Source organism: Lutjanus erythropterus, chromosome 7 (assembly GCF_056507025.1).
Source record: "Lutjanus erythropterus isolate fLutEry1 chromosome 7, fLutEry1.hap2, whole genome shotgun sequence".
NCBI lineage: Eukaryota > Metazoa > Chordata > Actinopteri > Lutjaniformes > Lutjanidae > Lutjanus > Lutjanus erythropterus.
This window is the reverse complement of record NC_139323.1, coordinates 36,229,388-36,242,687: the sequence shown is the minus strand read 5'-3', so window position 1 is coordinate 36,242,687 and position 13,300 is coordinate 36,229,388. Positions and strand designations below refer to the sequence as shown.

Here is a 13,300-nt window from a genome sequence, read left to right as displayed (position 1 = left end):
TTTCACTGCTTTCTGTGCCATCAACACAAGCCAAATATCACACTCTAACCAAACTCCATACACAAAATTAATATTTCTACTTCACAGAACACAGGAGTTGTTGGTCTACCTCTTCCTCCATCAGTTAGTTTGTTTGTGTTGCTGTGTGGCTGCATGAATTTGAACTATCCTTTTAAAACACCAACATCACACAATGACACAAAAAACTGACAGCAGTGGAGCAGCAACTCCCATGGTCTGCAGGGTAAAATGACTGATTTTGCTTATGGAGTTTGGTTGGTTTGGAGAGAGCAATATATGAAGAACAGGTTCCAGTCAGAACAGGCTCTCCAACCGCAAAGTAAAGAAAACAGACTAAACACAGCATACACTTCAACACAGAGAGTTTTTCAGGTGGACCTTTTTTAAGTGGCTGAAATACTTTTTATTGCCGACCCTGCCTGGCCGCAGTAAAACACTGCTGAGCAGCTTCTTTGTCTGTGACCCTATCTGCTTCACCAAACTAAAGGCGTGCCAACAGACATCTGCAGTCGGCAGTATAATGAGTATCAGTAAAAATATATGACGCAAACCCTCTTCAAATAATCTGAACTATCCCTTTAAGGCTGTTTTCCTGATTTATGTTGTATCTGAAGTATTTTCAAACAGCATTTTTTCAGTTTTACAAGAGAAAAGACTTCAGGGAAGAAGGCTAACTGGTTGTTTTGGAAAGCGTATGCCTGCTTAACCAGTCCACCTCCGTTAACGCAGATACTGCCTTGATTCATCACCCTGTTTCACAGACCTTTACTCTTATTTGTAGACATCTATAGACATTTTCACAACACAGTTGTTTACAATTATTCTGACTGGTTGGACCTTCATGTTGTGGTTGGATGGAGCTCAATGCATGTTATGGATGTAACAATATATCAAATACAAGAAAAAAAAATCCATCCCTAATATCAATAGGTGTTAAAAGGGTGAATGATCTATCTCAGTCTGCACACACCAACACAGTAAAGACGAGTATCTCAAGTATGGCAAAGGCGTCATTCACATTTGAAATATTTTTATTACAGTATCTGACCAGTCCAATATCATTATTTAAAAAAAAAAAAAAAATCATCTGCCGTACATCTACAAAATGAACACAGGTGTTTATGAGTTCTAGTCTACAAGGCCTCAGAACACATCAGTTAGTAAGAAGAGAGAGATCAGCAGAAACAGGTCAAGTTCACATGTCGTCTGTGGGTTAAATCACTTATTCTGACAGCGGATTTACACAGAACCAAACCATCTGTCTGTTTAAAGCCCTCTGTGACCGACATTTCATCCTTTAAGGGTCATTTTCAAATCAGAGCCAAATCCTGCCGGAAAACTTGGGAATCATTTGATCATTCTGGAGTGTTTTTTTAAGGCCTTTCCCCTTAGTGCAATGTCATAATCTCCTCTACAACAGGTTTACAGCAGACCTGTTGTTTTTTTTTTTTTTATAAAGGCAAACATCAGGGGTAATTAATGAAGAGTTTGGAGTCAGTCTGGAAAGACACTATCTGGACACCAATAAAACTCAATACAAAATATATTCCCACACCAGAAACACATTTACATCCAGCCTCTTTTCTCTTATAATCACTGTCCAGTGAGTCACTAAGAAAAACAGTCTAGCTTTAAGCTCCTTGATGATGCATTTTTAAATACTGCCTGGGTTTATGATATTTACAAGTGGTAGAAAAGTTGTCTAATGTGACACATGGCTCTTTACTGGACAGTGATGATAAAATCATGGCCTTTTCCCCCTGACAAAAAAAAGTAATGATGCATTACAAGTTGATGAGGATTAATTGTATTCACTCAGTTAATATTTTAAAGGGATTGTGTGGATTTTCTGAAGTGGGATTGTATGAGGTACTTGTCTATAACCAGTGTGTGAGTTGCTGGTATATTGCTGCCTCGATCATTTTTTGTGTGTGTGTGTGTGTGTGTTACATGTGACTTCTGTTTTCAGGGGTTAGTTTGGACTCTCACAATAACACAAAAACTACCCAATTGAGGCCAGAAACTCCTGCGCTCTGTGAGGTAAAATTACTATTTTTGCTAAAGGAGCCCGCTGTTCGACAAACCAAATATGGCGCTCTCCAAAGCCACCAGTTTCCCATAAGAAAAGGCCGTCTGACAGCAAGTTAAAGTGTAAATGTTCTAAATACAGCATACACTTACACTGTTACACACACAGTTTTTTTTTCTTAGGTAACTAAATTACATTTTGTTGCTGACCCTGTCCACAGCAGTACGTTGCTTAGTATCTGTGCAGATGCTCCTGTCTACTTCACCAAACTGGGGTTGTGTCGACCGCCAGCTGCTGTAGGTCATAAACAGGATGTGGATATGTACTTCATAAAACCCCGCTTCAAATAATCCAAACTATCCCTCTTCAGTAACTATTTCTATAGCCTGCCGTCGTATAATTCTTAAAGTATTTTGTCTGATTTCACCACCTACTTTATTTGATATGCTTTCAAGCTACTATTTGTCACTGTGTGAAGATAAAGAAGTACAGTTTGTGCATAGAAAGGACACTCAGCTGTCAACCTCACCAGCACAGAGGTGTATTAAACTGTGCTGAACAAAATAACACCCAACCCTTCAACTAACACTACACCACTGACAGAAACCAACACGGAGGGGGAAGACTTGGAGGAAACAAAAAAAATAAATTTTCAGACACAGAAGTTGAGTTTCACCGATTATTGCAAACATTTAAACACAGAAGAAAGAAAGAAAGAAAAGCAGAAACAAACAAAAGTTCAATAATTAACATATAAAGGTTAATGTTCTGATGTATAGAAGATCTACAGTGTTACTGCTGTCAAACCCATTAAGATTTCAGGTCACCGTCGCAGCTTCCTGAATATATTTTGAGTCATCTGGGTGAATTTTTTTGTCTCATCCATTCCAGACCGAACCAAACTCACCCCAACTGATAATTCAGGTTTTTGCCTTTAAGAAATATGTATCAAGTGCTGGACACCACCCTTGTCTACCTTCCAGTTGTCACAGTAACTAGTTCCGTCTCTCTCCTACCTGTCAGTGTGTGTTTGTGGGTGTGGTTGTGTGTTTTGAGTCCGTTTATTGGCCGCTCCCCTCCCCTTCCTCCTCCGCCTCCTCTTCAAGTTCGACCAGCGCAGCGTGGCGATTGGCCTGAGAGCCCTCGCTGAAGAAAACCTTCTTGATGACACCGGACTTGGGCGCCCGGATCGTGTGCTGCAGAGACAAAAACAGAAACAACTTTACCACAAACGCAGCGCAGAGTGTGTGAACCTGTGATACACCAAGTCAAGGTGAGTGTGTGTGAGGCAGCAGGAGTCCCTCACCTCCATCTTCATGGCGATCATGACCATCAGCGGGTCTCCTACAGCCACTTTGTCTCCGACCTTCACCAGCACCTGAACACAACACAATAGATTGTTTATTTGTTATCTCAACAATAAAGCTCAGGCGCATTATTTACCTCAAGAATTATAAGGAAGTAATTTATGTCTTCTTTCTCGGATTGCAGTAATTCTCTTCTCTTCTAAATATCTTCCTCAGCCATCTTTAAATTCTTTTCCAGTTGTTTGATTCATGGCAATCAGTCTGATCTTTATCATCTCTGCTTTTGGTAAACAACAATACACTTGGAGGCATCTCCGTAAACACAAATAATAGACAAGGTGGAGGCACGGTATCAATTAATTTCTATATCATCAGGAGTGTATTACTGTGTTGCTTATACTACAGCCACTTACCGGAGTACTTCCACCAGTGAGTGAACTGGAGGCATGATGTGAAGTTAAATTATTGTTGCAAGGTTTACCTGCATTTTTAATTTACCTTGTTTTCTGATTTAGAGCTGTAATAAATGAGCTGACATCAGAGCATATAAGAGGGCTGCACGATATGGTGAAAAAAAATCACAGTGCAATAATTTTGATATTGCAATTCCTACTGCATTTTGACATTCTGCGATTTCGGCAATATTTTGATAAACTGTGCAACCCTTCTAATTAATAAAACCAAACAAAAAAGTTGACTTTAAATGGTTCAATATAACAGAAATTTCTTGCCAAGTGTTAGATGGGAAGATTGATTCCTCTTTAATGTCTTCACCATAAACTCCATCTCTACTTCCTCCTACTGTAGAAAAATGAAGCCAAAATATCCCATGTATGAGCGCTGCCATCTTGCACTGGTTATATTATTTGGAGCCAGAGTCTCTGCGGTAGTGATCGGGGTTAGAGTCGCACACAAAGCCGCTTTATCTAGCAGCTGCCCGTGCACCCAGCTGACTCAATCACAAACAGAGCTCAGCTGTCAATCATGGTGTGAAACCAAACTGATCAGAAAAACTAACACTTGAACAAAGATCAGCATGATAAGACCTGCCTAAAATGACAGAAAACATTTCTGGGGAAAAATTATTTGACATGTAGTTTTTAGTTTGACCCAGTTTTATGACCTGTACTGCAGCCAGCCATCAGGAGATGATCAAGATGTTTTGGTCTCACTTTCAGGAACTCACATACCATCCATCTCTTTTTACAGTCAATAGTCTGTACACTTAATACACGAGACATTAACTATTTCTTGCCTACTTGTAACTGCTGTCACTTACTGTAAGTGAGCAAACTGCACTGTTATTGAAACAGTGACATTGAAAGGCTTATACAAACTAAGATTCATTATTTAATACATTTGGCATACATTTAATACAACAAGTTTGGCCTGACGAAAAATAAACAGACTCCTCTGCTGATACAACCAAACTCACCTTCTCGATGGTGCCGGTCATCGGGGCCACAGCTCCACCCTGAGCCCCAGAGCCGCTCACACCGGCCAGATACTTTGGTACTGGAACAGACACCTGAGCGCTTCCCTCCTGCAGAAAAGATGTAAAGATGTCAGAAACAGGAGTCACAGTCAGCTGACAGCAGGATCCAAGCAGTCTTCAATTTCCCCTGATGCCAGATGTCGAGTGTCCCCCGTCACCCGTCTTAAAAGATGACAGATGCTAAAGACAGGAAATAGAGAGAGTTTCTGCAGTGACAGGTGAAGTGTACTTCTCTCTAAACTGACTGGAGGAACTGTGGATTTGCAGCTTTTAGAAAAATCTCTTCTTTGTGAAAATGAACCTACAATAAAATCAACTGTTAACGAGACAAACTACCTAATAAACAAATAAATGTTTTGTACAGATTTAAAAGTGTTCAAGCTCACAAAGACAGTGGTAAATATAGACTTATTTATGTTTCAACAAATGAGTTTCAGGGAGTTTCTGTAACTGACTACATGAACGAAGAACTTTCTATTTAAGTTTAGAACAACGTTTTCAGGTATTTTCAAACCTAGGTCTTATGTTTCCATATTTTAGGGTCTAAACAATGAGTAGGTACAAATGTTTTAGAAAAGGTCCAGTAGATCAAGTCAAACAGCAGCTGCAAATCTGCTAGTTTGTTTGTGTGTAAATAGGACTTAGGTTTAAAAATACCAGTCATAAGTCATTTGCCAAGCAAACATGCAGAATATTCTCTGGTTCCAGCTTTTGTCGATTTGTGCATATACAGTTTTGTTTTGACTTAATGTAATATTAAATGCAATATCTTTGGGTTTTGTGCCATTCGTCAAAAACAAGCAACTTTCTGTTTTCTGGGATATTGTGGTGACCGTTTTGCACCATCTTCTGCATTTTGTGGATCAAACAATGAATCCATTAACCAAGAAAATAATCACCAGAAAATAAGAGTTGCTGCTTCTCTGATTTAACTTATTCTATATAATCTATATTTTAAATTTAAATAATGTAATTTTTTTTAAGTTACCAAATTTACACCATTCACAAATCACACATTTCCGTTTCTTGTTACTTTGACTAAACATAAATCCCTGAGAAATAAAGATGACCTCTGCCTCACTGACCTATGATAAAGACACAGATTTGAATTTTACATTATCGTAAATTTGCATTGAGGTCACTCAGCTTGTTATTCTACAGCAGTGTGAGGAACATACCGTGGAGAACAGGTGCACCGTGTTGTCCAGGATCACCAGTTTGGGACGGGACTTCACACCATTGACAGAACAGTGCAGGAATGACGCTTCACCTTCCATCTCCACCTCCCCGGTCACGTGGTACACCTCCTCGCCAACCTGAAAGAAAAAATACAATTATTTAAAATGAGAGGTTACTTTTCTAAAATGTTTGGAGTTTGTTCATTATTAAATTAATTAAATAAAGGCTGTGTCATGTATTGTGGACCTTGAATTAAGATAAGTTTGTTAAACTACGGGAGTATAAGGGATTTCATTTGTCTTTACTTGAGTAGAAAATTAAAATGGGTGAAAACTGAATTACAGTAAAATAATCTACAATCAGTTGTTAAAAACACCAAAAACTGATCTGCTTCTTAAAAAAAAAAAAAAAAAATCTGGGTCCTTTTCAGTGGAAAAACAACAAAACATGAAAACAGAGATTAACAGTGGAGGATACAGGACGTATTCCAGCTCACCTGCATCCTGTAGCTTCCATCTCTGTTGTACACGACGACCACATTAACTTCTACAGACACAAACACACAAGATGCAATGTTTTGTTATTCTAGTTGGTAATAACAAGTTTGAGAACTGAAGCTAATGAGAGGAGACAAAGAGGAAACTTTATGCAGCGGCTTTAGTGGAACATCATCATCATCATCATCATCATCATCATCACACTGCCACACAGCAGCCGGGGGGATTTATTTCTGGCCTCGCAGTGATATTTTTTAATAGAAACATTGAATAATGAATATGAGTTCATTAACAAACTGCCACAGACCAGATCAGCTCTAAACTTAATTATTCAAACAGTCATTAAATAAATCAAATTCCACAGTTATGAGTCGACCCTGACTGTACTGATCTGCTCATTAAAACTAACGCACTATAAGAGTTCTTCAACTAATTTAACACATTATTTAACTCTAATCTCTGTCTTTCTATACTTCTGAATACTACAGTCAGTGGTGGCAGAAAAGAAAAGAAAAGAGATTTCCATCCTGACAAAAATATCTAATTCTGATTATTTTTGCTGGTAGGATGTGCAGTATTAAAGGAAATGATCATTTTAACATCACTGTTCTTCCACTGAAAAAACATAATGAAATGATTACAGTGTCATTTTTGCAGGGATCTGTACCAAACAAAGATGTTTTCTTAAGTCTGTAGAAAATTATGTCTAGGCCAGGACAACAAGATTAAACATAAAATGGTATTTTGAAACACACGTTGCCTTTAACAGATAAGGCGCCTCGTGTGATATGAAAATTGCAGAAGGCTATATTGCGATTTCAATAAAATTTCAATCAATTCTTCAGCCCTAATCTGCAGTCCCATCGTGTTTGATCCTGATCCATAATACTGGTTCTTTCTATCCTCCAACTTCTCTCCCTTCCTCCACTAGGGGGCAGTAAAGCCTCACCGTGTGTGTTACTTACTTTTGTCTCCCAGCTGAAGCGTCATGTTTCTGTTAAACTGAATGTTGCTCCTCCAGCCGCTGCTGGAGCCAAATGGGGAGAAGGGGTCTGAAAATCACACATACACACACACACACACACACACACACACACACACACACACACACACACACACACACCATGTGCACTTAGTATACCAGTACTTTTTCAGGTCGAATGTGTAAAAAAAACAAACAAAATCTGTTCTCCTCTCACCAGTGGAGGTCTCTGTGAACTGCTGTGTGCGTTTCCTCTCCCGCAGCACCAGGCCCAGAGCCGCCTGGCAGATCGTTTCCCCAGACGGAGCTCTCGGTGTGGGGAAGAGGTCTGCGTAGTGCTGAGGGATGAAGCTGGTGCTCACGTTTCCGGCCTCAAACTCCGGGTGGCCCGAAAGACTCAGTAAAAAGTCAATGTTGGTGTTCAGTCCCACGATCTGAGGACAGGGCAGCAGAGAGGACAGAGAAACTGAATTATGAGCATTATTTACATCTGTTTGTTGTATAATCTAAATAAATGCTACACATGCTATTCATTTCTCAAGATCAGTTGCTTGGGAAAGCATCATATGACAGTGTGTGTCTTACGTTGTATTGTCGTAAGCAGTATCGCAGCTTCTTTAAGGCAGCAGATCGGTCTTCTCCCCAAACCACAAGCTTAGCGATCATTGGGTCATAATGTGCCGACACCTCGTCCCCTGAAAACAAACGTACAAACACACTAGTGAGTTGTAAAATTCCCATTATTTCTGCAGTACTGCGGTTAAAAGCTACACACTGTATATGAGATTCTGAACAGTGTCTTTTTGATTAACTACACAGACTGAGGCAGTTGCACAGATAAGATTTTCTTTCCTTAAACTGGTGTCATCACGTGTGATTTGACAAACACTGATCAAGAACTTCTCAAAAAGAATCAAAAACACAAATTAAATAGATAGAGAAAAGTCTGCACTGTACAAGAGGACTCTTTTTGCTTCATCTTTTTACTTATATCTGTCTTGATTTTTCTTTTTTGTGTAATCAGACAGCACAGCTATCAAGCAGTGACAGAAGGTAGCATTCAATACTTCATTCTGTAACAGCGTTACAGAGAACTATCCATGTAAACACAACCAGAGTTAGATCTAGACTTCCTACCTTCTCTGACTCCAGTCTCTATACGGGTGTGTTGGTCTGATGGAGGGGTGGAGAGATGCAGCAGAGGCCCCGCCCCTGGAAGGAAGTCGTTGTTCGGGTCCTCAGCGTAGATTCGAGCCTCAAAAGAGTGTCCGTTTAAAATGATGTCATCCTGGAGGAGAGGCAGTCGCTCCCCTGCTGCAACCTGGAGGAGATAAAGAGCAACCAGTGGGACTGAAATCAAAACTTATTGTTGACAAAATGTTTCTTTTTCCTTTTTTTTTTTTACGCTCTCACCCTGAGCTGCCACTCCACCAGGTCAGTCCCAGTGATCATCTCAGAGACGGGATGTTCCACCTGCAGCCTGGTGTTCATCTCCATGAAGTAGAAGTTATGCTGGGCGTCCATTATAAACTCCACCGTACCTACACAGGAAGACGATGAGACGTCAGTATACTGTATGTTCTGGGTGTGAAGCACTGTGGTAAGATGTGTGTAGATAAGTGTTTGTGTCTCACCTGCTCCTACATAGTTGACAGCCTTGGCTGCTCTGACTGCTGCCTCTCCAAGTTTCCTCCGAACCTCTGGACTAATACCAGGCTGAAAAAAATACACAGAGGGAAAATAATATAAAATATTCAACAGAAACAAATTTCCAGTTTTGCGCCATAGATCCGCCCGTTTGTCATTTCAAAATCCCAGACTCAAGTTTCCAGGCTTCTCTGTAGATTTGGTATCTAGCCTAGTAAGATACACAGTTCCTCCACACCGACAGTAAGACCACAGGCTGAATGGGTTCAACACATCCTGAACATAAATCTCAAACCAGGCTGCTGTTGGCTAGATTTGGCAAATCCAAATGTATCTTTGCAAGAAAAACTGATTTAAATGACAGAACTCACAGCAACATTTACAGTTCCTTATCAGTCAATATTAAATCAATGACACATTTATGTGACCACCATTCCTCACTCACCCCTGGTGCCTCCTCTATGATCTTCTGATGTCTCCTTTGGACGCTGCAGTCTCTCTCAAACAGATAGACAGCGTTACCGTGCATGTCCCCGAACACCTGAACCTCCACGTGTCTACAGGAGATGGACAGACAAGAGGAATAAAAGTACAAATTAATCTTTTTATGTCACATGAAAACCACAACATAATAAGATGGTAGATTAGGCTGCTTAGCTGCATTTATCACCTGGGATCCTCTACAAACTTCTCAACCAGCATGACATCATCGTTGAAGGATTTTCTGGCTTCTCGTCTTGCCGACTCCAACTGCTCCAAGAAGTCTGCGTCTGACCGTGCAATACGCATCCCCTACACAAACACACACAAATATTTAAGGTTTCTTAAAGATGCTTTATCAAGGCTATTTAGGCTTTTTCCACATCCTCTCACCTTCCCTCCTCCTCCACGGACTGCCTTAATCATCACAGGGTATCCAATCTCAGCAGCTTCTTTTTGCAGCCTCTCATTTGATTGGTCCTCTCCATGGTAACCACCAATGATTGGCACCCCAGCAGCTGACATGATGTGTTTGGATGTGCTAAAAAGGGAGGCAAAGCAAAAAAAATTCAACTGGATTTTCTTCCTAATGTATTAATGTTTCTATTCAGCTGTTCTGTATCATATCTCATACATCTCTGCTCCACCAATTTATTAAATTTAATTAGAAACAAAAGACTATACATGTATATTGTTTGGTCTAAATGTGTGTTACCTTTTAATGCCCATGTCTCGGATGGCAGAGGAAGGTGGTCCGATGAAGATGATGCCTTCCTGTTTACACGCCTCTGCAAACTCTGTGTTTTCTGACAGAAAGCCATAACCAGGGTGGACCGCCTACACACACAATTATGTTTTATAAAACATCATATTTAACAACATCAAATTCTCTTATTGGTTCACTGTCAAAGACAAACAGTTTGAGAGGAAGAACACTTAAAAAGGATTATGAAGAAATGAAAATCATAATCTATATTTTAAGTAGCTCCTTTAAGAAGAACTAAAGGAAAATGACAGCATCACCTCTCCTTCCAAAACTGCTGACAACAAGTAGAGACTACTCACATGTGATCCAGACTTCTTGGCCACTTCCAAAACTTTCTCCATAGAGAGGTAACTCTGCTGGGAGGCTGCAGGGCCGATGTGATAGGCTTCATCTGCCTACAAAGAAACCAAAGCAAAAACAGACAAGTTTGAAAACTGTTAAGCTTTTGGGCAGGAATCCCCACTTTAGCAACACACTGTCTTATAGAGTAGACAGCATGGAAGAATAGAGAGTGAAGACTGAAAAACAGATTATTATAAAAGACAGAGTTCTTTGTAAAAACAGAGCTGTCCAGCATCTCACCATGGCCACATGCATGGAGTGTCTGTCTGCGTCACTGTACACAGCCACAGAGCGGACGCCCATCTTCTTAGCTGTGCGCATCACACGACACGCAATCTCTCCTCGGTTGGCAATCAGCACCTTCTCTATCCTTCCAACCTCTGTGGGATAAACAGCAGACACTTGAGGGGTTTATTTGGAAATTACTACAAAAACATTCATGAAATGAACCAAACAATTATTGTCATGTTACTGATTAAATCACAAAGGGCTGGCAAACACCATTCTCTAAAAGTCATTAATTGAGTTAAAATATGAAACTGTGCTTCCAGCTTGTCAAAGGATGTGAGGATGTTTCTTTCACCTATTTTATATAATTGAGAACTGATTATCTTTGGGTTTGAACTGTTGACACAAGCAGCATGGATTCTGTTGGGTTCTAGTGGATTCTAGGAAACTTGTGCAGGCATTTTCTTTCTATTTTCTGATATTTTATAGACCAGCTTGAATGATTTTTGGATTAACCAAAATATAACTAGACTAAATAAAAAGTTATTTGTAGTACTAAAGTTCTACTCAGCAGGAGAGACACGAGTCGATGTTTGGCATTTTTCATGTGGATGTCCAGTCAGTGCTGATGTTAAATGAAGTTAATGGATGCAATAAATTCCTCAGTGTGTGCTATGATAAACATTGTAATGTTTTTATCTCATACATTTTTTTCTGTTTTAAAAAATGCAATGTGGTTCTGCAATTTGGAAATTGCATTTGGCCGATTTCATTGTGACTAAAATTTCCCTACTACTGGACATGCACAAAAAGAGCTGAATTTTCTCTTTAATTCTGTAATGACACCCAAACAGATCAAACATCTCCTGCACTGCAATTTGGAACACAAATCCCAGCTGTAAAAGACAACCTGCAACAGGTGTTTCACAATTAGAGTTTCAAATATAACAGAGTACTTTATGGTACGATTGCAAGTAGCTTTTTCTTCACTCACCTCCTGAAACAAGCCTCACGCCTCTTTTGGTCCATGATAATTTTCTGAGGAGAGGAGAAGCCAATAAATCAAGTATCACTCAGCTTTAAAATTCTTGGCTGTGAAGGGCAGAGCAGATGTTAAATGGATTGTTAAATGGATTAATGTTGTGCCATGATGGCGAAATCATGAAACAGCACATACAGCAACTATAATCCAGCATAAATAACTGAGCTGGATGTGATACTCAGTAGTCGCACTAAACATGCATAACAGTGTGCATGATGTACCAGCAACATTAGCCAAGCTAGCTGACAGTTTGCTACCTTTATTTAACCTTGCTCAGCTCTTATCTGATTCAGTAGCTCACATAATGAAAAAAACTTTTATTAACACGCTGATGTCGAGGACAGAAATAAAGTGATTTGTCCACACCAACAATCATGAGCACCAGCAGATAAATTACAATGTGATGTGTAGCAAATACAACTACACAAGTACATCTGTCAGGTTAGCTCAGACAGAAAGGCAGCATTATCACCGGTCAGCTTGCAAACTTGGCAGCTGTAAGCTAAACGCTAACGTTAAAAAGACGGTAAAATGGTTAAGAGAAAACGATAAAGGAGGCAACGTTAGGATATCAGCCATGTAACGCTTTAATGTACTCACTGTGTAAATATCCTCAGACCCTGCAGAGTTGGGAAACTCAGAATAACTGCAGCCATAGCTACCAGCTACTGAGGCTAGCTGCTAGCTAGTTAGCTTAGTGACTGACCAGCTGAGGAAAAAGCGAAGTAGTAATTTATTAAACAGCTCATACGCGGTTTGATTCTCTTTTAATTGCAGAAACTACTACACTTGAGCAAGAGATAAATATCTGAGGTCTTAAAAGTCTATGCTCGCACTACTAAATACCTCTACAAGGTAGTAAATCACGGTATTATCAATTTTGATCTTTGTAGGGACTCGTAGTGTTGACAGCCAATGAGCAACAGTGATATGGAGGTGGGGAGGTCGGTCCTAGAAGGCAACCCCAGACCTGCGTAAGATCTCGCGAGAGTGATCGCTTTAACCCAAACCTTTATTTCACCCTAATCCTTTCCAAGTATTGTTGTACATAGACCCGTCCAGACAGAAATAAAACTGGTAATTTGGTATCACATTATGAAACACTGATTTGTACAACGTGCACAATGGAGAAACACCGCGCACAAATCTCGCGAAGATTTCTCACATCAAGGGTTCCCTTCTGGACACGACCAAGTGGAGAGAAAGATGCAGTTACCAAAAAACGACCAGCAGGTGGCAGCGTTTCTCTGTCAAATTGGTGGTGAACTACAGTTACTGACAAGAA

At 40.0% G+C, this 13,300-nt stretch overlaps 1 protein-coding gene across 1 annotated transcript; it reads right to left on the bottom strand.

The window, feature by feature from the left end:
* Positions 1 to 2,845: 2,845 nt before the first annotated feature.
* On the bottom strand, positions 2,846 to 12,901 carry mccc1 (methylcrotonyl-CoA carboxylase subunit). Its single transcript, XM_084723650.1, has 19 exons — positions 12,616 to 12,901; positions 11,968 to 12,011; positions 10,986 to 11,125; positions 10,703 to 10,798; positions 10,353 to 10,474; positions 10,031 to 10,178; positions 9,828 to 9,949; positions 9,603 to 9,714; positions 9,145 to 9,226; positions 8,924 to 9,051; positions 8,648 to 8,831; positions 8,096 to 8,205; positions 7,728 to 7,944; positions 7,494 to 7,580; positions 6,528 to 6,577; positions 6,031 to 6,168; positions 4,793 to 4,900; positions 3,357 to 3,428; positions 2,846 to 3,246 (listed from the first exon to the last, which is right to left on the bottom strand). Exons 1-19 carry the CDS (start codon positions 12,669 to 12,671, stop codon positions 3,112 to 3,114), a joined length of 2,151 nt encoding a protein of 716 aa, XP_084579776.1. The 5' UTR covers positions 12,672 to 12,901; the 3' UTR covers positions 2,846 to 3,111.
* Between the last annotated feature and the right edge of the window lie 399 nt (positions 12,902 to 13,300).